The sequence below is a fragment of the Balaenoptera borealis genome, assembly GCF_965194805.1.
Source record: "Balaenoptera borealis genome assembly, chromosome: 3".
Lineage (NCBI taxonomy): Eukaryota > Metazoa > Chordata > Mammalia > Artiodactyla > Balaenopteridae > Balaenoptera > Balaenoptera borealis.
In genome coordinates, this window is record NC_138866.1 from 154,828,672 (window position 1) to 154,852,195 (window position 23,524).

At 51.8% G+C, this 23,524-nt stretch overlaps 1 protein-coding gene across 8 annotated transcripts in view; it reads left to right on the plus strand.

Moving 5' to 3' along the window:
- The window catches only part of PCSK6 (proprotein convertase subtilisin/kexin type 6), a gene marked incomplete at its 5' end in the record, with an annotated part of 193,657 nt that overhangs the window by 112,846 nt on the left and 57,287 nt on the right, over positions 1 to 23,524 (plus strand). For 7 of the 8 annotated variants that reach the window (XR_014242794.1, XR_014242795.1, XM_082386016.1 and 4 more), the window contains 5 exons: positions 859 to 1,071; positions 4,425 to 4,525; positions 8,532 to 8,635; positions 10,197 to 10,314; positions 21,127 to 21,315. Coding sequence is in view for 6 of the 8 variants with exons in the window: in XM_082386016.1 (XP_082242142.1) it covers positions 859 to 1,071; positions 4,425 to 4,525; positions 8,532 to 8,635; positions 10,197 to 10,314; positions 21,127 to 21,315 (725 nt within the window). The remainder of the gene's footprint in view (positions 1 to 858; positions 1,072 to 4,424; positions 4,526 to 8,531; positions 8,636 to 10,196; positions 10,315 to 21,126; positions 21,316 to 23,524) is intronic. The other variant, XM_082386017.1, reaches the window with a different exon arrangement.

Consider the following 23,524-nt stretch of genomic DNA (forward strand, 5'->3'; position numbering starts at 1 on the left):
TCTCTGGGCCTGGCTGTGCCCACCAACCGTCCAGCCTTTCGGACCGAACGGGTCGGTTCCATCTTGGAACTGGTGTTCTTCTTTAGCTGGTGTTTGTGGCTGGGATGAGTGTTGGTTGGATCCCATGGGTGTGGGTTGGAGAGGCTGCAGGAGCTCCCCTGACCTGCTACTGTCTTCCAGAGACTTGCTGTCACATGTGTGTCCTTAAATGTGAAAACCTACACACAGGTGAAGCCGCTGGCCTTGGTTGCACTGGCAGTGTGGCCGCTTCAACGCTGACCCATGGGGAAGCCCCGGGGCGCTCTCCTAGGATGGCCCCGGGGTGTTCTGGCCCTTGGCCCTTGTTCCTGCAAATCCTGGGCCCACCCGCTTTTCAAGGAGCTCGCTCTCCAGGAAGGATGCTTCTGCAGCTGGGTTTTCTGGAACTTTTGCCCTCTTCCTCCCCCAGAAAAATTAACGTCATAAATTCAGCCGTCAGCTTTCATCTCAGTGTACTTGAGGGCGCTGCTTGGTCTTTTTGATCATGGGTCATTGCGGTGGAAATTACTGGTGTTGCTCTGGGACAGAACAGCTTGTGTGAGGGCCTTGATTTTCCCGTGAAGAACAGGGAGGACTTTCTGGGCCAGCTTCTCAGTATGACGTTGTGATTCTGCGGTGTCATAGCTGTTGCCGCCAACACTCTATGAAAATTGGAACGACGGAGCCCACCAGCCCACAAACCACGCACTGGGCGGCCTCTGTCTGGTCTGAGTGCATCCTCCTCAGCCCCCTCCCTCTTCAGGGGCGGAGGGGGGCGCCGGACAGGGGTGAGACCAGCTGGGGGTCCGTGTGGGCTGACACCTGTCCTCTCCCCTCCAGGGCCGGCAGGGCCTGGGCTCCATTTTCGTCTGGGCGTCGGGGAACGGCGGCCGAGAGGGGGACCACTGCTCCTGCGATGGCTACACCAACAGCATCTACACCATCTCCGTGAGCAGCACCACCGAGAACGGCTACAAGCCCTGGTACCTAGAGGAGTGTGCGTCCACCCTGGCCACCACCTACAGCAGCGGGGCCTTCTACGAGCGCAAAATCGTGAGTCCTCGGCGGAACCCCGGGGGATGAGCTCCTCGTCCCATTCCCGGGAGGACGGGCCAGTCAGGGCAGTGTGTACCTGGCCCCGGGCCCAGCCTTGCCGTCAGGGCACTAGTTGTGCCTCAAGGAAAACCCCAGGCCCTTGGCAACCTTCCTCAGACCCTGCCTTTCTAATTTTGGCACAAAATACCAATTAAAACCCTCTCTGTCTCTAGGGATCTAAAAATACCCTTTAAGAACGGGGTGTATTCTCAGCACAGTGTCTTTTTTTAGCTTTCTACTTTCTGTGGTCACATCGCTTGGGATCCAACTGGCCAGTTCAGTTTCAACGTGCAAAACAGAGTGAGAGAAAGTCTTGCTTCTGTACTGAAACAGTTTAGAAATCCGAGTGTCCTAGGTGTTCCCTTCCTCACAAAAGGACTTTTCCAGACACTTCAGGTTGAGAGTGGTTTCTGTCGGTTACGCTCACTTCAATGAACATAAGTGCGGTTTATCTTTTAGAGAGTAACTTTTAGTTTAGTGATGGGTGAAGTTTGTGCTTGTTCCTTCCCTACGTGCTTTCCTACTTTAAAAAAATGTAAGAGGGGAGGGTTTCAAGTTGAAATGAATGCAGAATTCAAATGCACAGTCATTAAGATGGTTTTTAGACGTTTAAAAAAGGAGACCGTGGAGCTGGCCAACTGGTTTAACCTGAAAGCTCACTGGCGTCTTTTCATTTCTCCTGTTGCCTGGCCACATCTTTAGACATTATTTGCAGGCATATTTTTACATTTTTCTGCGGGAGCGTGCAGGCTTCCCATTCCCTGATTTGCTCTGCACCAGCGGGAAGGTCAGCCGCGATCCTCCCACCGCCAGCCTGGCAGCGGCCCGGGCTGGTTCACGAAGGTATTAATTTATTTTCCTTTTCTACTGGACCGTGCACCCCTGGGATGGGGCTGAGATTCTGAATGGTGTCCTGTTCATTTAGGAATCTAGCTCGTTTGAACACGGACTTGCTGGAGTCTCATTAAGCAGAACCTGACAGAGGCCTCGGCTGGAGGGGGCAGGGAGGTGCTGTGTGCCGGGGGCTCTGTGCTGGGTGGATGCCATTCCCCATCCCTGGGAGCAGGGCTTGCAGCTTTATTTGCTTAATTAATCACACGGCATCTGCATGTGTGTACGTGTGCATGCGTGGGCACACGCCTTAGCTACAAAATGCCTGAATTTCTTTTTCTTTTTTAAAACAATTCTCTGAGCCCTAATGTATGGTAAGAAGGGTGTCGCTGGGCAGAGGGTGAAAGAGAAAATCACACTCCATTGCAGCTGCTGTCCTGGTGCTCGTCCCTGGTAGTATGGGTGGCAGGTTGTTTTTTGTTTTGGTTTTTGTTTTTTCCCCCAACTCAACAAGGCCAGGTGTTTGCTCTGAGTCCCTTAGTCCCTCAGAGACCCTGCCAGGGGGTGAGCCCCTGCCCTGGATGGTGGGCAGCTCGCGTCTGCACGTTCAGGCAGGTGTCCATGGAAATTGGAGCTCGGACCCCTCGTCCTCTTCTCTTGCTACCATCCAGCGAGTGCCGACCTGCGAGGGGTTGCCCGGTGCTGAGACAGGGCTTGTGATCAAATAAGTTGCACCTGAAGCGGCATCTCTCCCTCATTCATTCACTCACTGAACACGGCCAAGTACCAAGCAGGATGTAGGGTTTCAGGAAGGGGCTGCCCACCTTGGTTCAGCCATCCCCTCCCTGTGGGGAGGCCCCTCTACTCATGCCCCTTTCTCTGAGGCTGGAGAGCCAGCCACGAGCCTTACCTGCTCTTGGGAGCTTGGTCTGCTGCCCACACAATCTCAGTTTCCCTCACTGGCCACCTTTGACTGAGTACAAGTATGTGCCAGGTGCCAGCTGTGCTTTCACAGGAGCCCCGTGAAGGACTTGGCATTAAGCCCCTTTGCAGATGAAGATCCTGGGGTCAGAGAGGTTGCATCCTCATCCCTGCTCCCTTGCCCTCCCCACTGTCAAGGTCCTGCTGAACTAGGAGGGGGGAGGAGGCTGGTCTCCACCAGCATCCCTGTCGAATCTTCCTCTGTGTTTGTGACACGGGCTGGATCCCTCTCACTGGTGATGGTCGGCCCAGCTGAATCATGAGGAAGGAAAATGCTGTGTTTGGAAGAGGATCTGGACTGTTACCACGGGGGAAATTCGTTCTCAAGGGTTTTGCAGATGGGTTGCTGGAGCCTTGCAGTTGGTGGGTATATTAGTCTCCTATTGCTGTCATAACAAATTGTCCCAAACTTCGCAGCTGGAAACAGCACAGCTGTGTCATCTCACAGCTCTGTGGGCCAGAAGTGCTGCAGCCTCCACTGGGTCTCACGAGGCTGATGTCCAGGTGTTGGCCGGGCTGCGTTCCTTTCCAGAGGCTGGAGGGAGAATCCATTCATTGTTCATCCAGGGTGTTCACAGAACTTAGTTCCTGGTGGTTATAGGACTGAGCTCCTGTTTCCGTGTGGGCTGGCTGCCGAGGGCTGTTCCCAGCTTCTGCGGGCCACCCATGTTCCTGGCTTTTGTCCCCCCAGTGCCCTCTTCAAAGCCAGCAGGGAGGGTCAGGTCCCTCGTAAGCCTCTGTGACAGACTTTTAAGAGCCCTCCCTGTAGTTACATCGGGCCTGCTAGATAATCCAGGATAAATCTGCGATTTAAGGTCAGCTGGTTAGCAGCCTTAGTTCCACCTGCAAAATGCATGGGAGTCACACTAGGGCCAGTGTCCCATCCAGCACAACAGGCATCTCCCAGCTGTACCCACGCGTGCTTCTCCGTTTCAGTTCAAAGGGAAGGTGCAGTCAGGCTGGACTGTGGTGAGGCCCAGAATCAGTGCCCACCCCTGTCACCAAGGGACACAGTTGTAGCTCCTGCTGCAGACAGAACTGGGTGCTCTGGGACACTGTCAGCTACCTGGGAGGACGTCCTGGTGGAGAGTGCTCTGTGCTCTGACCTTCTCTGACCGATGGCCGACTTCTGGCTCACGGCAGAGATGCTCTCTGGGCCAGACGGCACCTGCACGTGTTTCCCTGCTCTGAAGTCTGGAGTGACTTGGGGGTTGTTGATGGGGGCCCTGGCAGGGGGTCTTGCCGCGGAGGCCCCTCTGTTTCGTTCTGTCTCTCTGTTGAGTCTCGGGCTGCATCTGCAGTGGTGGGGGGCTGTGGCCTTGACCCCGTTCCCACCCCGCCATCACCCTGTTGCTGCAGGAGGTGCCAGACACGCAGAAACCTCCGTTGCCAAGGTGTGTCTGCATAGCACCTCTTCCGTCCCTGGGGCCAAGGTCACGCCTGCCCAGGGGCAGTGTCCTGAGCAGCCTCTGACCTGGCTGCTTGCTGCCCCCGCCCAGGTGACCACGGATCTGCGCCAGCGCTGCACCGATGGCCACACCGGGACCTCAGTTTCGGCCCCCATGGTGGCCGGCATCATCGCCTTGGCGCTGGAAGCAAAGTAAGTTCCCACCTACCTTCCCTCCTTTTCCTTTTTTTAAAAAAGTTTTTATTGTGGTAAAATACACATAACGTACAATTTACATTTTACACACCATTTTAAGGGTGGTGCTCGTTAAGCACATTCACTGTTGAGTGACCGTCGCCGCCAGCCATCTGCAGAACATTTTCGTCTGCCCAGACTGAAGCCCTGTACCCATCAGACAGCTTCCTGTGTGGTCTGCTGGGGCTGCCATAATGAAACACCACAGGCGGGGCTTAAACAACAGAAACGTACGATCTCACAGTTCTGGAGGCTAGAGGTCTAAGATCGCGGTGTTGGCAAGGCTGTTTTCCTCTGAGGCCTCTCTCCTTGGCGTGTCAGTGGCCACCTTCTCCCCATGTCCTCACGTGGCCTCTGTGTGTGTGTGTTTAGATCCTTCTATAAGGACACCAGTCATGTTGGATCAGGGCCCACCCTAATGACCCCATTTCACCTTAATCACCTCTTTACAGACCCCATCTCCAAGTGCAGTCACGTCTGAGGTCCTGGGGGTCAGGGCCTCAACGTGTGATTTTGGGGAAGGGACGCAATTCAGCCCATAATGCTCCCCATTTCCCCCTCCCCCAGCTCCTGCCAACCACCGTTCTAGTTTCTGTCTTTATGAACCTGACTCCTCTCAGACTTCAAATTTGTGGGATCACACAGTGTTTGTCCTTCTGTGTCTGGCTCACTTCACTCAGCCTAGTGTCCTCCAGGTTCACGTCAGGATTTCTCCTTCACGGGCGTGAGTGGCTTCTTCCCTTCTCTCCCGTCTTCAAGCTCACAGTCTCCTGCCCTTCGTAGGAGCACAGGGAACCGAGGGGGTGCCCCAAGCCTGCACCGCACCCCAAGACCACACTTCAGGCTGATACAGCTGCCCTTTGTCAACTTTAGTTCATAAGTTGACAATACAGTGGTGATGATTTATCTGCTTTAAGATGAATAAAACCCCTAGAGTTGTCAATGGGTGGATGGTTCAGAAAAAGAGACTCTACTACACATACAGTCATGGGGTCAAAAACAGATTTTAGTTTAACTATCAAAACTGGCTCAGAACATCCCAGCCCTTTGAAGGAGTCATTTGCTGCAGATGAGATTTTAAATGATTCAGAAGTTATATTTGGGTGGCTGCAATCCTTCTAATTATGTATGTTTGCTTGTTGATTTGCATCAGGCGAAAGAGTGTAAAACTCAAATGCTACCCGTTTCACAAAGAAAGAGTGAAATATGTTTGATTTTCAGGCCAAAATGATGGCTTCTGTGTCCTAAGGCTCATTTAAAAAATGCTAAATAGTTGCTTGTGTGGAAAGTTGCTTTCACATACTTGGTGATTCGTTGTTTTATATTTTCTTTCCTTCCTTATTGGAAACATGCAAGGAGTTTTGTTAGTTGAAACTAAATAGAAAACAAACCCCGCTTTGTGCCGGATTGTCCCATTAAACTTGGCCTGTGGACTCATGAATTCCCCGATCACTGCCTCATCATTTTAGCTCTTCCTCAGAATTTTACAGGTGGTAGGTCAAGCACACGTCATTGGAAACAGTGTCCACTTAGAGCATTTAAACGCATAGGGTTGGTCCAGGAAGGAACTTGGTGTAACCAGGGACACTGCCGGCCTCAGCTGAGGGGCTTTGGAGGCGGGGGTAGTGTCTGGACAGCTGCTCATGTGTGCAACAATTTTGCTGTGGAAGGAGGCCAGGCAAAGCCAGGTCACCTAGGGGGAGAAGCAGTGTGTGACAAGGATGAAGGAAGAGCCTTATGTGTAAGAACCACCCCCAAAGCCCAGCAATCCCTTCTTCATTTAAAAAAACATTTTAAACACCATTTCTTAGACATGTTTTCATACAACTATATATGTGATTTCATTACTATCATCAAAAATGAAATGGAGTTTCTCCTAGTAAGATGGTTTCTCACATCCTCCCTTTCTGGACCCTTTCTGTGTCAGCTCTGAAGCCCAGGCTTCCTGGCATCTGTGCTGAGCTCCCGGGGGGCTGGCTTTCTCCATCCTTGGTGGACCTTGCGGATGTGAGGGGTGACGAGCCCGGCCAAGCAGGGAAAAGGGCGGCAGGCACATCTGCTGTCTGGACTCCAAAGCCTGTGCATGCGCCTCTCCGCCAGAGGGCAAGGCTGTGGGCCACTCAGGGCCTCAGATCCTCCTCTAACAGTGAGGCTGGCTGTGGTCCTCAGGAGGGCAGTGGATACGGGGAGGATAGCAGGTCAGCTTGTGCCAAGAAAAAGTCTGGAAACTGTACTGATGGGAACAGTTGGGATAGGCAGCCAGGAGGCCACTGACTGGCCGGGGACCAGCACAGTGTCAAGAGCGTGGTGGAGAAATCAGGGGAAGCCAGGGCTAGACCCCAGAGAGCGGGAGCCCCCAGGGAGGAGGAGTACACAGGCCCCCCAGGACTCAAGCCACAGGTGAGCTTCCAGTACTAAAGCAGGCAAAGAGGGGGCATTTGTTGGGAAAGTAAAATAGTGCAGCTGTTGTGAAAAACAGTGTGATGGCTCCTCAAAAAATGAAACAAAGAATTACCATATAATTTAACAATTCCACTTGTGAGTGTGCACCCAAAAGGACTGAGAGCAGAGACTCGAAGAGATATTTATACAGCCATGTTCACAGCAGCATTACTCACAATAGCAGAAGGTGGAAGCCACCCAGATGTCCATCGATAGATGAATGTGGTCTATGGAATGTCATTCGGCCTTGAGAAGGAAGGAGGTTCTGACCCCTGCAGCAACGTGGACGAACCTGGAGGACATTATGCTGAGTGAACTAAGCCAGTCACAGAAGGACAGATATCTTGGGACTCCACTTGTGTGAGGCACCTGGAGTCATCAAATCCATAGAGACAAAGTAGGATGGCCTGGCCAGGGACCTGGGGGAGGGATGGGGAGTGAGTGAGTGATGGGGGCAGAGGTTCAGTGGGTTAAGATGATCACGTTCTGGAGACGCACGGTGGTGACAGCTGCATAGCAAGGTGAATGTATTTAATGGCACTGAACTGTACGCTTAAAAACGGTTGAGATGGTACATTTTATGTCATGTATATTTGCAGACACACACACAAAGAGTGGGCAGTTGGAAAGATGCCTGTGAGGACTGGCCAGGGCAGGTGCTATTTAAGAAGAGGTGGCGATGGCCACGTCCAGGGAGCTCCCGCTCTTTTTTTTTTTTTTTTTTTTGGTCATGCTGCGTGGCTTGCAGGATCTTAGTTCCCCAACCAAGGATCGAACCCATAACCCCCTGCAGTGGAAGCACGGAGTCCTAACCACTGGACCGCCAGGGAAGTCCCCAGGGAGTTCCCATTCTTGTCTGTGACGCGGTCCTAGCGCTGTGGACAGAGCAGGGTTCTGAGAGCATCATTGTCAGGTGGATCCTGTTTTGAGGAGTGTTGAAAAGGCAAGCAAATGTGTCTTAGTGTCCAAGATATCTCATCTCTGCATTTTTAATCGTGAGCAAGTGTTCTTTTAATGAAATGTTTCTACTCTGCACCAAAATGAATATATTGTTAATGTAGAATTACTAAAATCTCAAATTCTAGTGTGTGGGCAGTGGTCCTGGGCATGGGGTCTGAGTAGGTGATGGCTGGGCGTGCCCCGGCCCACGGAACGCTCACTCACATAGTGAAGACCAGTCCAGATTCTCCCAACACGTGCTGATACGTAAGGCTGTCCTCTCCCCGGGGCCAGAGTTTGCCATAGAGCCTCATACAGACTCAGGTGGATCGTGGTAGCAAGGCTGGGCTTTAACACTGTGGGTTTTTGGTCACCCATTGTACTATCTTATCTCAGGGTTTGATGACTAGAAACCGTTCTTTACAAAGAGGCTGTGACGTTGACCCTTGACAAGGAGGGGAGCCCGCGGAGCCTTCCTCAAGTCCAGGCACGAGGCCAGCTCCCAGCGCCCCACCTCTGATGGGCCTTGCGGCCGCCTTACAAAACCACGTGAGTACAGCCGTCTGTCCTTGTGTCATTGCAGCAGCCAGCTGACCTGGAGGGACGTCCAGCACCTGCTGGTGAAGACGTCCAGGCCGGCCCACCTCAAAGCAAACGACTGGAAGGTGAACGGTGCTGGTCATAAAGGTGCGGCCAAGACTCCGGGGCTGAGTGGGTCCTGACCTCCTGGAGCCTGTATAGGCGGGGACATGAATTTCTCAAAAAGAACCCCCAAATAACATTAATTATGTGTCACGAGAATGAAAAGTACAAATCCAGTAGTTTAAGGAAAGTACCCTAAGGTCACTCAAGTTCTGGGCTCGCTAAGCCTCACGACTTTTGCCATGTCAGGGGCCACCTGTACCAGTATTGACTTCATAGTTCTCTTTAAATGGGCTTGCCCATTTTTATTTTTATTTTTTTTACACAAAGAAATATATTTTAAAAGGAAGCTCTATTACATCTAGTTACTCATGGGTTTGATATGTAGTTATGTTTTTTCTAATGCACATTAAAACAAATCCATAATTATTAAGATAAATGATGTTTGCTTATGTGCCACCTAAGGACAACTTGCATTCTTAGCCCTGGGTAGCTCTACGATTTTGAAACTATCCCTCAGTTTCCTCACCTGTACAAGGAGGACATTGAGATAGTTATATAAGTTACTTTCTAACTATAAAACTTCTCTCATCAAGCCCTTGTGTTTTAAAAGGGCTCTGTCCCCATCATAGCCTGGGACAGACACAGGTACCATGAAATCAACCCACAGTCCAGGCTTGTAACCCAGATATTTGGAGCCTCTTGAGCAGGTTATTATAGGACTGTGCCACTGGCTTTGTTTGTCTCGCTTCTTACCAGAGATACTTGAAAAAGATTTACATTCAGCCATGGTATGGTAGGGAGGACTTTTTTTCCTTTTCTTTAGCTCAGGTCCAACTATTTTGACACCAAGCCTGATACTACCCTTTGAAAAATATAGGTCAAGCATTGTTACCCTAAGTTCCTAGGGACATTCCTTTTAATAAGGAGGCCATTGATTAGGCCTGATGCATCTTTGTCTTGCAGGAATGTTTGTGGTAGTGGTGTGCTGTAACAAGAGCTGACCTACATTTCAATTTTGGCCTAATTAAATAGGAAAAGAGATTGTATCTAGTTCTTGACCTTGCCTCTTAAATTCAACTCTGAAACTCTCCTGCGTTGGCCAAATTAAACACCAGCTTGGGCCAGCCTGTGTGCTGGGTGATGCTGCTCTCCCTGAATGCCCTAGAAATTCAGCAGGGAAAGCAAATGGCAAAAGAGATGAGCAGCGCCTTGTTTTATTGTGCTTATTGCACGTCGTGGTTGCGTGAACTAAGGCGTCTCATGTTTTGCTTTTCTTGTCCGGTTCAAAATTCGGGGAGCGCAGATGCCAGGAAGTCCCTTTAATATAAAGAAACTCGCCCTCATCTCACAAAAAGAAAGTACTAGCCCCCCCTCAACACTTCCTTTATTTTGCACCAAAATGGGACATATTTTCTGGCCCTCACTCCTGGCCTGAAAGAGTTGAGAGAGTAAAGCAGCTGGGAGTGTCCTCAGAAGGACGGGTGCTGTGGCCCGGGGCTCTCAGGCGCTGGCAGGGGCCCTGCAGCCCTGGAGGGACACAGGTGGCCTGTCCCCGGACGGTGGTGGCAGTGGGGAGCGGGGTCTGAAGGCCCTGTCTTTTCAGTTAGCCACCTCTATGGATTTGGCTTGGTAGACGCGGACGCCCTCGTCGTCGAGGCCAAGAAGTGGACCGCGGTGCCCCTGCAGCACAGCTGTGTCGCCGTCACAGACAAGAGGCCCAGGTGAGCTCGGCTCTTCCCGTGTGTCCTTTGGACTCTGCTGGAAGGTATTTCGGGGAGGGGGGAGATAGGTGTTCACACACGCATTCCTGTGCACATTGGTGGGGACATGCGTACGTGGGTGCGTGCAGTGCGTCTGTATATATGTGTGCATTTTTTTCTTGTGGATTGTGAAACAGGAAAAGGAATCGATTCTTAATCCAGTACTGTTCTGAGGCCTTTTGCTGTCATTGTAGTTTCCCCTTTTGTCAATTGCTCCATTCTGAGGCGTCCGTCCCTCAGCCTGAACCCCAGCCTAGGATCGGAAATTCTTAGCCGTAATATTTAGCAGAGCCACCCAGACCTGGGAGCTGCCCTGCTGGCTGGGGGCGATGGGCAGCAGCACCGAGCGGCCTCCTAGAGGCTGGAGCCGTAGCTCTGGCACCTCCACCGGCCCCGAGAGTCCGCAGTGAGACCCCGTCGGTCCTGGACCAGGGTGGCAGCCCCGCTTCTTCTCTGTGGCAGGAGACGGTTTAGTATCCAGAGTGCACAGCAGCACGGTGTCTCAGATAAGCTCAGAGTGCACAGCATGGACTCAGATAAGCTTCAAGTGTAAACACGGGGATTTTTTTTTTTTAACATCTTTATTGTAGTATAATTGCTTTACAGTGTGGTGTTAGTTTCTGCTGTATAGCAAAGTGAATCAACTATATGTATACATATATCCCCTTATCCCCTCCCTCTTGCGTCTCCCTCCCACCCTCCCTATCCCACCCCTCTAGGTGGTCACAAAGCACCAAGTTAATCTCCCTGTGCTATGCGGCTGCTTCCCACTAGCTATCTATTTTACATTTGGTAGTTTATATATGTCCATGCCACTCTCTCACTTTGTCCCAGCTTACCCTTCCCCCTCCCGGTATCCTCAAGTCCATTCTCTACGTCTGTGTCTTTATTCCTGTCCTGCCCCTAGGTTCATGAGAACCTTTTTTTTTTTTTTTTGGATCCATATGTATGTGTTAGCATATAGTATTTGTTTTTCTCTTTCTAACTTACTTCACTTTGTATGACAGACTTTAGGTCCATCTACCTCACTACAAATAATTCAATTTCTTTTCTTTTTATGGCTGAGTAAAGTTCCATTGTATATATATGCCACGTCTTCTTTATCCATTCATCTGTCAGTGGACACTTAGGCTGCTTCCATGTCCTGGCTACTGTAAATAGTGCTACAGTGAACATTGTGGTACATGACTCTTTTTGAATTATGGTTTTCTCAGGGTATATGCCCAGTGGTGGGATTGCTGGGTCATATGGTAGTTCTTAAAAAAATCAGCTGTACGGAATTCCCTGGCAGTCCAGTGGTTAAGACTCTGCGCTTCCACTGCAGGGGGCACAGGTTCAGTCCCTGGTTGGGAAATTAACATCCCGCAGGCTGTGTCACATGGCCAAAAAAATCAGCTATAAAGTAAATAAAACAGCAAGAACCCTATTCCATTAGGAGAGGAAATCAGATTATTCTCCTGAATTCTGCTGTTGCCGCTGTCCATTTTATCCTTTTCAGAATGGTGTTTCTCTAGGCTTTAAAATCTGATGAAGAATGGAATGCATTTCTTTCTATCTATAACTGTTTATTACCTTTGGAAAATGTATGTTTGAAAAAAAAAGAAATGATGGGTGATTAAAAGGGATTCTTGCTTTATCAACAAATATAGATCACTCTCTTTGAGATCGCCCCTTCCTTAAAGACATCTACCTCTTATAATATGCCCTTCTGCTATAAAATGTTGAGCAAAGTGTTTCTTGCTGATGCCTTGCGTACAGTAGGAATTCAGAAGGTATTTGTTGGATGAATAGCCACAGAAGGATCTTTTGAAAAATTGCATTTCCCTCCTGCTGCTAATTGTGAAGACTGACTGCCGGGTTATCCCTCCAAGGCCTGAGGAGCTGGTCTGCCAGCAGGCGAGTCTCAGCCTTGACATTTGAAAGCATCGTTTTCTCTGGGGATCCTTAGACTGTCAAACTCAGGAGAAAGTGGAAGGTTTTCTGAGATTAAGAGGCCTTTTGCATTCTTTTGCTTGGTTATTTGGAAGACCCCTGGCACACAGACACTCAAGCTCCAGGTTAGACGGTGCTGGACTCGGGGGCTGGGTCCCACCCGCGAGGCTGCCCTCTGCCCGGCCGTGCCCAGGCTGCAGCCCTTCCTTTCCGCTGGCCTCCCCGTTGGGGCAGCTCCTGAATGAAGCATTCTTCTCCTGCCAGAAATAGTTTTAAGATGGGAGAGTGGTGCCTAGGTGGCGAAGGGTTGTTTTTATTTTTATTTTATTTTGTTTTTTAAGTGCTGGTACACGGAGTCTAGACAGCATGGGTTGAGGGGCGCAGCCATACCACACAGTGTGACATTGTTCCTGTCCTTTGAGGAAAGGTCCCCGCAAATTCCAGCAGACGGGAAGAATCGCACTTCTGTTTCTAAGGGAAAATCATCTTTACGTTTAGCAGTTTCAGACTCTCTGGAATATTCAGCCAATCTGCTGTCCCAAACCTCAACTGCACATTCAGTTGTTCCCAAGGACATAAGAGCCAAGAGAGAGACAGACAGCCAAGTGCTCCCGCCTGGAAGGCAGATACGTGTTTAGCCCTGATGGCTTCATCTCCCGGCAGAGCTGCAGCCTGCCTGCCAGGGTCGCTTGAGCCAGGGCCGCTGAGCGCCCCCAGTGCTTATGGCTGGTTTCCTTCATCAGGGTTCTTGTGTAGCTTTGCCTAAGCTGCTGGGACCGTTTAGCTTAGAGATGAAAAGGAAGTCTTCCCACATGCCTGCTTCTCCCTCTGCCTCTCCCTGCTCCCTCTCTGCAGATGTTTCTTGGTCCAGGGGTCCCCGGAGACAGCTGTCCACTGTCTTGGCCTCTTTCTGGTTTTTCCTTCTCATGGTGGAATCTTAGGATGCCGTGAATGTCCCAGACCTGGCTTCAGTGCTTCCAGTGGAGAAGAACACCGAGAGAGAGAGGGAGGAAGGGGGGAGGGGGCCTCTTTGGCCGCCCTGTGCGGACCCATGTACCCATGGGACACGTTTCCCTGTCTTCCCACCTTAGTATAAGGACCAGGCCACCTTACTGTGACCTTCAGAGAACAGTGTTCCTTGCTATTAAGTGCAGGCATCCCGGCAAGGACTGTGGCCACACCTGCCAGTTCTGCGGTGACGTCTGAGCCAGGGGGCCTGGGTGTCCGTGGTCACGGGCAGGGCAGGAATGAAGAGCACTGACATCCAGCCGCGGCTGCTCCTTAACTCCTTTGAGCCCCAGTTTCTTCATCTATGACGTGGGGATTTAAAACAGCTCCCAAACCTCACACCCTGGTTGGGGGTTTTGAATGAGTGAATACACACGGAGTGCTTAGAACAATGCCCGGCTCACAGTAAGGGCCTGATAATTGTCATCCATCACATTCACCTACGTATTTACAAGCAGAGTTGTTACAAAATGACATCACACGCAGTCTGGTTTAATGAAATACCAGAAAAGTAAACAGCATGTGGTTAGTGCACAGTTAATTCTTGAACATCTAGAAATAGATGGTCTGCTCTATAGATAAACCTAAATATTCAAAGCTTTTAGTTTTGAAGTATCTTTTGTGTGGTGGGTGAGTTCTTTAATAAAAGACAAGCCATACTAAACCAAAAGCTGTCTAGATGGTAATCTTCCAAACCTGCTGAAGCTGAAGACAAGTACATAAGTCCTCTTTGCTTTAGAAGACTCTGGTTGTCTTTCCAGCACGAAGTTAGGAGACATGGATGTCATAAACTGTTTCGCCATAGCCTGGGTTTTTAAAGACGCAAGGGAAGTGCCGGCTAGAAAATCCTGCGAGCCAAATAAGATACTTAAAAGCTGGGCCTCTTTTTCATTCACGGGAATTATACTAAGCTTGATTTTCTTTTTCACTTTTTTAGAAAGGCTATAAAAGTGTTCATTTTATCCTTCTCTATCTGACACCCACAGACTTTCAAATAATTTTGCACAGGCAGATGGCACTGTTCATGATCCTATTTACCTTCCTGTAATTGACAAAAGTTCTAAGGAGATTTAAAACCATCTGTGCCCAAGATCAGGCAAGAATGTCTTCCATGTGTGTTTGAATGTCACAACAGAGACTCGGGCTCAGCTCATATTTTCACCGGTGTCATCTGTAAGGCCCGTAACAAGCCATTCTCTATCGCGAAAGTGCCCAGCGAGTTCAAGGGATTTCCCCTCCTGCTGCACCGACACTCAGCACTCCCTGAAAGCTGCGTAGGCTGTGCTTTCCCCGTGGGTGCCTGAGAGGTAGGTCAGACACCACAGCCTGTTCTGTGGGGCGGGGGGCTGTTCCGGGGTGGGGGTGGGTGACAGGCTGTAAAGAGACGGCCCAGGGAGATCTGGCAGCGCCTCGGAGTGAGGGGCCTGGCCCCTCTCGTTCCTCGCCGCGCCCATACCTGCAGGCCCGTCTCTCCTGGTGGCTCCCTGACCTTCTCCATGACCCCAGGGACTTCTTACTGTCTCTCGGGCGGGGGATCCCGACAGAGACAGGCTAAATCCCCCACCCCCCGTCCCTAGATGTACAGCATCCAGACTAGGGGTGTCCGCATGGCCTTCCTTCAGAAGGGAACAAGCACAGCTTCCCCCGACTGGTCTGTGATGGCAGCCCCCAGCCCCTGCCCATCACAGCCTCTCTCCTGCTGTGCTGCTGGCCTTTCTGCTCCTCTTGGCCTGAGCCTGACTCAAGGGTGGGGGTGGTTCTGGACGGAGGAGGCCAGCAGAGGGGCACCAGCAGGGCCTGAGTGGTCCCCCAGGGCACAGTGGGTGCCATGCTCATGTCTGAGCACAGGCTGGGTCCCAGGCAGGATCTGCAGAGAGGGTGGCCCTGTGACTCCTCGGGTCATGGCCCTGGGGACCGTCTCCCTGAACAGGATGTACCCCAGGGGAGGATAGCCCGGTTAGGGCTGAGGGGCGGGCGAGGGTAGAGGGGTGTCAGTGCTCTTCGTTGTGACCACGGACACCCAGGCCCCTGGCTCAGAACCCACACGACCTCACGCAGAACTGGCAGGTGTGGCCACAGCCCTCACCAGGACGCCTGCACTTAATGCCAATGAACACCGTTCTCTGAAGGTCACACTAGGGTGGCCTGGTCCTTCTACTCAGGAGGGAAGACCGGGAAACGTGTCCCTCTGGGCAGGAGCGCATCCCAGGAGCTCAGGCAGGATGGAACCACGTCCCCCAGGACACCTTCCCTCCATCCCTCTGCATCCCGGCTGCGGGGCACACTGGCTCTGAGACGGAAAGGCACCTTGGCCTTGGCTACCTGCAGGCTCCTGCAGTCTCCGTCAGCCGCCACCACCCACGGGGCCGGGCCCTGGTGTTTGTCGTGCAGCAGGTCAGCTGGGCTGGCCCGGAGCACCTGTGTGGCTGGACCCATGCCCGCCCGACTCCAGGGCTCTGCAGGGGGGCTGTGGCACACAACTGGGGCTCACGGCTCTTCAGGCAGCTAGAAGCCCCTCTTTCCTGCTCTGTACTGTGCAGGTTCCCTGCCCTCCCAGCCCCTCTCCAGGGCATCCGATCTGTGCCCGCCTGCTACTGTATGAGGCCGCTGCTCCTGGCTTCCTCCATCATGGCATCCTACATGGGCCTGGGTGCCTTAAGGAAACTCAAGGGGTGCTCTGCAGTCCTGCGCTGGGGGTGACCATACCCAGGCCCTCGACCTTTGTTCTGTCTCCTCATATCCCTTTAGTTAACTGTTTGTTTTCCTGCAGCCCTTGTCCTCCTTAGCTTTTTTTCTTTTTTAAGACTTTTGGATGTGGACCATTTTTTAAAAATCTTTATTGAGTTTGTTGCAATATTGCTTCTGTCCTATGTTTTGGTTTTTTGGCCGCAAGGCATCTTAGCTCCCTGACCAGGGATCAAACCTGCACCCCTTGCATTGGAAGGTGAAGTCTTAATCAGTGGACCACCAGGGAAGTCCCCTTAGCTTATTTTTTGATGCAAACCTGTTTCCCCAGGCTTCCCTGGTGACGCAGTGATTAAGAATCCACCTGCCAATGCAGGGGACACGGGTTCGAGCCCTGGTCCACGAAGATCCCACATGCCGTGGAGCAACTAAGCCCATGCGCCACAACTACTGAGCCTGCGTGCCACAACTACTGAAGCCCACATGCCTAGAGCCTGTGCCCTGCAACAAGATTAGCCACCTCAATGATAAGTCCACGCACCGCAACAAAATGTAGCCCCTGATCGCCACAACTAGAGAAAGCCCACACACAACAACGAAGACCCAACGCAGCCAAAAATAAATAAATAATTAACTAAAAAAAGGAAAAAACCTGTTTCCCCCACATTGTGAGCGCTCCCTACTTGTAAGACAAGCAGTTGAAGTTGAATGATACCGTGATTCTCATTGTTCACAGTAGTTCTATGACGTCACTACAAATGCTGACTTCATGAATGCAGCACCATCGTTCCTGGGAGCCTCTGGTCACGACACTTTTGTCAACCGGTCAATACAGAAACTTGTTTTATATGTGTTTCTGTCTAGAGACACTTTAAAGTGTATAGTTGACTCATCAACAGTGAGCCATGGTCGGCGGCACTGTAACTCAGGCCTGGACGATGCCTGAACCAACACATGGATTTTCTCCACAAGCCACATCAGTGCCTTCCTGTGCTTAGGACATTAGCCAGCACTGCAGCACTGTGCTTGGGGCCATTTTAAACAGTGAAACCACCAACAGAAAGCACAAAAATGTGAAAAACGTGGCACTCGGTAGACCAGAAGAAGGACATTTGTTTATAGTATGAGCTTGTTCGACCTCAGCTGGGAACACACACACTGGGCAGTTCACATATTTTGCCTCTCTCTCTGCAAATGACCACAAAAGCACCACAAGTATTGATTTGAAGTTATAAATAAATTTTAGTGGGTAGGTGAATTTGCAAATATGGACTCATGATAATGAGGATTGACTGTAATTTCATTGTCTCCCCCCACCCCCGTCAGACTGAACCTTAGAATTGGAAGGAATGTTTAAAAGTCAGCTAATTTAGCCCCTTCATTTCACATAGAAGAAAAATATGTGCCATAAATTTAAACACTGTGCGTTTAAAACACCTTATAGCCCAATTAATCATGGACAGCCCTGTCTAAATTAATATACTGGATTAGCCTCTTTTTTTTTTTTAAGCTAAATTTTATTTGCAGCCTAAATGATCATCTGTGGTTTGATAATCAAAAGTAATTTCATCTAAGGAAAATCCTAAATGTGAACTAACCTGAGTAAGAAAGTCACAGAATCTCTGCCTCAGACTCTCATGACCCTCCTTCCAAAAACAGTCATCCTGGAACATAGACCCAGGAAGTGACTCAGAACCTCCTTGCTGTCCCCAAACAGATGGCCCCAGGCCCTCCCACAGGCCATGTTGCCTTCCTAAGTCTAATAAGTCTGTCGCAATTAACCCCTCTCCATCCAATCATGACCCTTTAGAAGGTCGATGCAGGGGTTTCCTGGTTGACCTTCTGGTTGACCTTCCTGGGTGACCCTCCGTTGTCATGGTCCTCGGCTCTGCAGCAGCCTCCTCTCCCCCAGACAGATGCCAAATACCACAGGGGGAAGGACGCTGCTGCTTTCTGGTTCCACTGGGTCTCCTGCTCCACGTGACCTCAGGACTGTCGGGGGAGGAACTGAGCACGGCCCGCTTGGCCCCAGCCCTGCGCGTGGAAAGGTGGCGTCACCCTGGGTATGCTCGGGGCCAAGGCACAGGTCTGGCCTTGCAGCTGAGCTGGGGAGAGGTCTTCAAGGTAGGAGTGAGGAATGCAGGCAGACCTTGGAGATATTATTGGTTCAGTTCCAGACCACTGCAATAAAACGAGTCACATGAATTTTTTGGTTTCCCAGCGCGTATAAAAGTTGCGTTTCCAACGTGCCGTAGTCTGTTAAGTGTGCAACAGCATTATGTTTAAAAAGACAATGTACATACCTTAATAGAAGATACTTTATCGCCAAAAAAGACTCCCCATGATCTGAGCCTTCAGTGAGTCATAATCTTTTTGCAATAGTAACATCAAAGATCACTCATCACAGACCACCAGAACTTTTAATAATAATACTGAAGTGTTTGAAGTATTGTGAGAATAACCAAAATGTGACACTAAGTGAGCGAATGCTTTTGGAAAAGTGTCGCCGACAGACTTGCTTGTCGCAGGGTTGCTGTAGACCTTCAATTTGTACAGAACGCAATTAAGCGAAGTGCAGTGAAAGGAGGTCTGCATGTGCTGACCTGTAGTGGCTTCCCAGCTTTAGCAGAAAGACGCGGGGAGGGAGAGAGCTTCTGCCCCTTGCCCACCTTCTCCTGCTTTTCCCAGCCACTTGGTTTACTAGAAAACATTTCTACCTCTGGCTCTGAATGTCACTGATTCCATAAGATTTTAAGCGTTGTGATTTGGCAAGCACCTTGAATTTAGTAAACTGCGAACTTGTTTCTACGCATTTACACACAATTAGATGGTATTATGTACTAGAGAATACTGGATGGAGGTACCGGGAAGTTACTATGAAGCCTGTGGGCTGGTAGCCCTCCCCCCTCAGGAGAAGGGAGCTGCTGAGGGGCCTTAGGATGAAGGAACATCTGGAAGGTCCATAATTAAGTCTGACGTGTGGCTTAGCAGGAAGTGACACGTCTCTGTCCCCAGAGCCCTCTTCTAAGGAGGGCAGCCCCCAGAGCTTGAATATCACTGGGTCTGGAGGGAGGTCTTATAGGACCTTTTACTCCTCGGTTCCCCTAGGTCCTGGGAAGATGGCTTTGTGCACAGACAACAATTTCGGAGTTTAGTAGCAGAGGAACATTTTCGGTTATCTTGGGAGCTGTAAGATCTCTCTAAATCAGTTTTGGTGATTAAAGTACAACTTACCTGTGTTTGTGTTTCTGTGCATTGTTTAACCTAAACCCTGCAGCTTCTGTGCGTCAGACTGGCCAACCTTTGTGACCTCAGGGGGCCTGGCAGCTGGGGTCCCTGAGCAGGAATAAAAACAGCAGATTGCAAGAGGCTTTGACAGTCTTGTTGAGGACGTCACACGCCCTGAGCTGCGCTTTCCTCTAGATGTCCACACCAGGGCTGGGCCCAGGGAGGCGGCCGTGAGGGGGGTCGGGCTGCCCTTTTTTTTTTCTCCTGCTCCTATTCTCTGAATGCCTGCACCTCATCCCTAGGATTAAGGTTTCCTGGCTGGGATCCCAGGTCTGTTTCTCGAGCAGGGTGATTGCTTCGCATCCTAATTGGCAAATGGTCGGGAGTGGGGGCAGGTACAGAGTTTAAAACTTCATTATGACTTTTGTTTCTGTTTCACCCCCATCTTGCTCTTCAGCCCAGGAGAGCATGGGGTTGTTTAGTGAGTCTTCACATGGAGGGGTCCCCTCCCCCCAGCACCCACGCTGCCTTCTTAGTGCAAGAGGGCCGGGAATAATTTACCTGGAGATACATGTGTGCCCGGCGGGGCTGGAACTCTCCAGAGCTTTCTGTTCTGCGCTGCGTCTCCCGCAGCGGGGGGCCCACTGACCTGTAAACACAGACAGTGAAGCTTGGGAGAAGGCAATGGAAGAAGTCAGCATCTCTAAATCAATTTAGGATGTATGCAAATCATGTTTTCAAATATTTAGAGAGTCTCTGAGGGAATTACATCACTGTTTATAAGTGTTTTGATTGTTTTTTATGACTCGGGCCCAGTCGAGCCAAGCGACGTAATTCCTGAGATGCTGAACCCACGCTGCGAGCCCCGCGCCTCCCTAGAGGGAAGTCGGGCATAATGGGAAAAGCACTCCCCATAATAAACAGAGCGCTGGCCAAGCGGTGGGGAATTATTCCTGTGCTGCTGGGCAGAGGGTGGCCTTTGTTCAGTTTACAGACCATTAGGGTGACCTGCGGTGGTGCAGACTCAGAGGGTGGCCCGGCCGGGGCTCTGCAGCAGCGTCGTGTGCAGGCTTGTCTGCTCCATCTGGGGAGCATGTGAGAAAATCCTGGTGGAACTGAGTCTTGAATGACTGGGGCTTGGTGCCTGTCCTCAGATTCCACCCCAGATGATAAAGCTTCCCTGAGTTTGTACAGAGAACTGTCATCCACTCCCTTCACGGGGCAGGGGAGGAAGGGGCCCCCAGCCTTCAAGCAGACGGTCCGGAGCAGACCATCTCCTGTCCAGTCACTGTGGCCTCGACCAGTGCATTCAGCACCAGAGGCCAGGTCTGGCCCTGGGTCCCTTGTCCGTCTCCTCTTTCCTGGTTTCTTGAACACGAGTGTGGGTCCACACAAGCTGGGCACCTCTGGGGACTCAGAGTCTTAAACCCCAGCTCTGCCTCTCAGTAGCTCTGTGACCTTGGGCACAATCCTCGATCTCTCTCTGGATCAAACGGGTCGGTCTTCGTGAATTCTCACAACGGGCTGGTGTCCGGCACACAGCCAACTCAGGAAATGTTTGCTGTTGTTATCATTCAGCATCACGACTTATATCTTCAAGGCCAGTCTTTGAGACAGAAGTGCTGGGGTTTTAAAGCCTTGCAGACCCCAGGCGTTGAGGAGATGAGCTGGCCAAAGGGTTAGGGCACCGAGGGGGCGGATCCATGGGTACGTTAGCCGAGTCTGCACAAGAAGACATTCTTTAAATGTCTCTAAGCAAATTCCAGAACGATAAACCTCTTCTGGGCAGGTGATGTAACCCCGACAGGCATTTCTGAGTGTGAGACCAAGGGGCTGCGGCCGGGAGGCCTGGCTCCGTCCCCTTCGTGCGCGACTTAGGGCTTCAGGTGCCAAGTACTAAGCCCCTCCCTCCTCCACCAGGAGCATCCCCATGGTGCAGACGCTGAGGACCAGCGCCCTGACCACCGCCTGCGCCGACCACTCCGACCAGCGTGTGGGCTACCTGGAGCACGTGGTGGCCCGAATCACCGTCTCCCACCCACGCCGAGGGGACCTGCAGATCCACTTGATTTCTCCCTCAGGGACCAAGTCTCAGCTTTTGGCAAAGAGGTAAATCCAGGCTGGCCTGGGGGGCCGGGGCGGGAGCTGGGCTCACCTCAAGGTCACATGGCCCTGCAAGGCACCCGGCACGTTGGGGGTCTAGCTGTTTCTGTCTCTTGAAGACACTCACACGTAGACCCAACAAACCTGAAAAATAGCCTCCTGCAAACTGCCCTTCAAAGCCGCCCTGGGAAACTCTCCATTTCAGGCAGTAAGTAGTGACAAAGGTTTGTGGTTGTTTCGTTGCTTAGTGGAGAAATGCATGGAATTCTGGCTATGACTTCATTGCTGAGGTCCTTGGAGATCATTTTTATCGTATTCATTCTGCATTTTAAGGGAGAACGCGTGTCAGAGGAGCACTGTTTTGTGTCCTGGGGTAGAGCCTGCACGGGCAGGAGGCTCTGAGGGCGACGCACAGGTGTTAGGAGGCTTCTTTCTGCGGAGGTCTTGCCGATGCACTAGGACGGTCCCTGTGGAGCAGATGCTCTGAGAGGGGGGCTCTGAACTCTTGGAGCCTGGTGTACAGTTTGTGGTGCCCGGTTTGTGCAAGGCTGTGGAGTCATTTCTTCGACAGATTTCGAGACAAGAAGAAGTGCTTTGCTGCATTTATGTGACTTGCGGGTCATCAGAGTGAAGTGGTATCGGGAGCTCGGGGGAGGCTAGAGGGGCCTGGGCCTCCTTTTCCAGCTCCTTCCAGCTACGAGGCAGAAGGAGAAAAAAGGTTTCACGGACAAATCAGCATTTCTCGCTTCTCTTGAAAAACAGAACTGGCCGTCGTGCCCAGTACCCCTCGGGACACACCCTGAGACTGCCCTGCCCGCTGGACCGCAGCCCCTGCTGCCTGCGTGCTCCGCCTGGGCCCCCTGGCCTCGTTTGGGTCCCCTGCCCAGGGCTGCAGCCCTTCTTGCGGCTGCAAGATTCAGAAATGGGGGTGAGTGACAGCCTCCAGACAGGACCAGGCAGGAGGGGCCCTTTCTCTTGATGCCCCTCTGTCCCCGGCTGCTCTGCATGACACGGAGAGAGGCAGTCGGCCTCCATCAGAGAGAGGGGAGTGTGCTGTGTCCTCCTCGGCCCCCCCGCCTCCCCAGCAGCCCGGTCCCTCTGTGGCAGGAGACTGTGGGCCCAGCCCTGGGCTTGTCCTCAGTGCGCTGGACACACCCGGAGACCAGACCCTGGCTTCATCAGCTCCCACGGCTTGGGCACCAAGCTTGGCCCCTGCTGGGCTCCCCCCTCATAGCACAAGAGTGACAGGTGGCATCTCCCCTCTGAAGGTAGGCCCGGGCCACCCTCTGCACATGGGAGACCACCATGCGCACGAGTATTTTGAGGGTGCCGGCTGGCAAGCTGCAGCTTTGTGCTATTTTGCAACCAGAGTTGCTGTTATTACTAATCAGAACTTTTAGAGATTTCCTTTAAAAGTCCAAATTTCTAGTGCTTCTTGAAAAATTGGAAGCTGTCCAATACTGGGCTCACGTTCCAGGGCAAATACTCACTAGAGCACCCCAGGGCCCTATCCTTGCACCAGCACTGAGGCCGGGCGTGGGCCGCTCGTGCCCAGGCTCTCGTGAGGTCACCTCGCTGGACCCCCGTTTGCTCCAGGCCAGATGCCTAGAGGCATCCAAGTTGGCAACCCTTGAATCTGAGGCAGGAGCTGGGCGCAGACCCCAAATGGTGGTCTGCGTTGACCTTGAGCACGGGGAGGCTTGGGGTGGGGGCAGCAGTGACCAGGGAGGGCCGGCGTGGGCTCTGGAGCCCAGAGGCCTGAGCTCACAACCTGCTCCTTCACCTCCCAGTGGGGCACCTGGGAGCTGGCCACTGCTCCTCAACTCTGGAAACGTCCTGTGACCCCTCCGTCACAGTTAAGAGTATTACAAGAACTGGATGTGATGATACAGGTGGAAATACTGGCATGGTCCCTGGCTCAGGGGCTAGCTGTGCTCCCATCCTGCTTACACCTGCCTACCCGTCAGCAGAAACCTTCCAGCACCCGGCTCTGTGTTCATCCCTTCCTAACTTCCATCCCTCTGCTCATGCCCAGGGTTGGAGCCCCTGGGATGAGAGAGCGGGCACTGCTGAGCTCACCTGGTTCACAGCTGCCCGCTCCCTGGGTCACGCTGAGCCAGCGCCATCAAGCATGTTCAACCCATCCGGAGCCACTGGGGTCGTCATCTGAGTCTTGGGAATTTGGTTTTTTCCAAGGCAGATTGTGTGACTATAC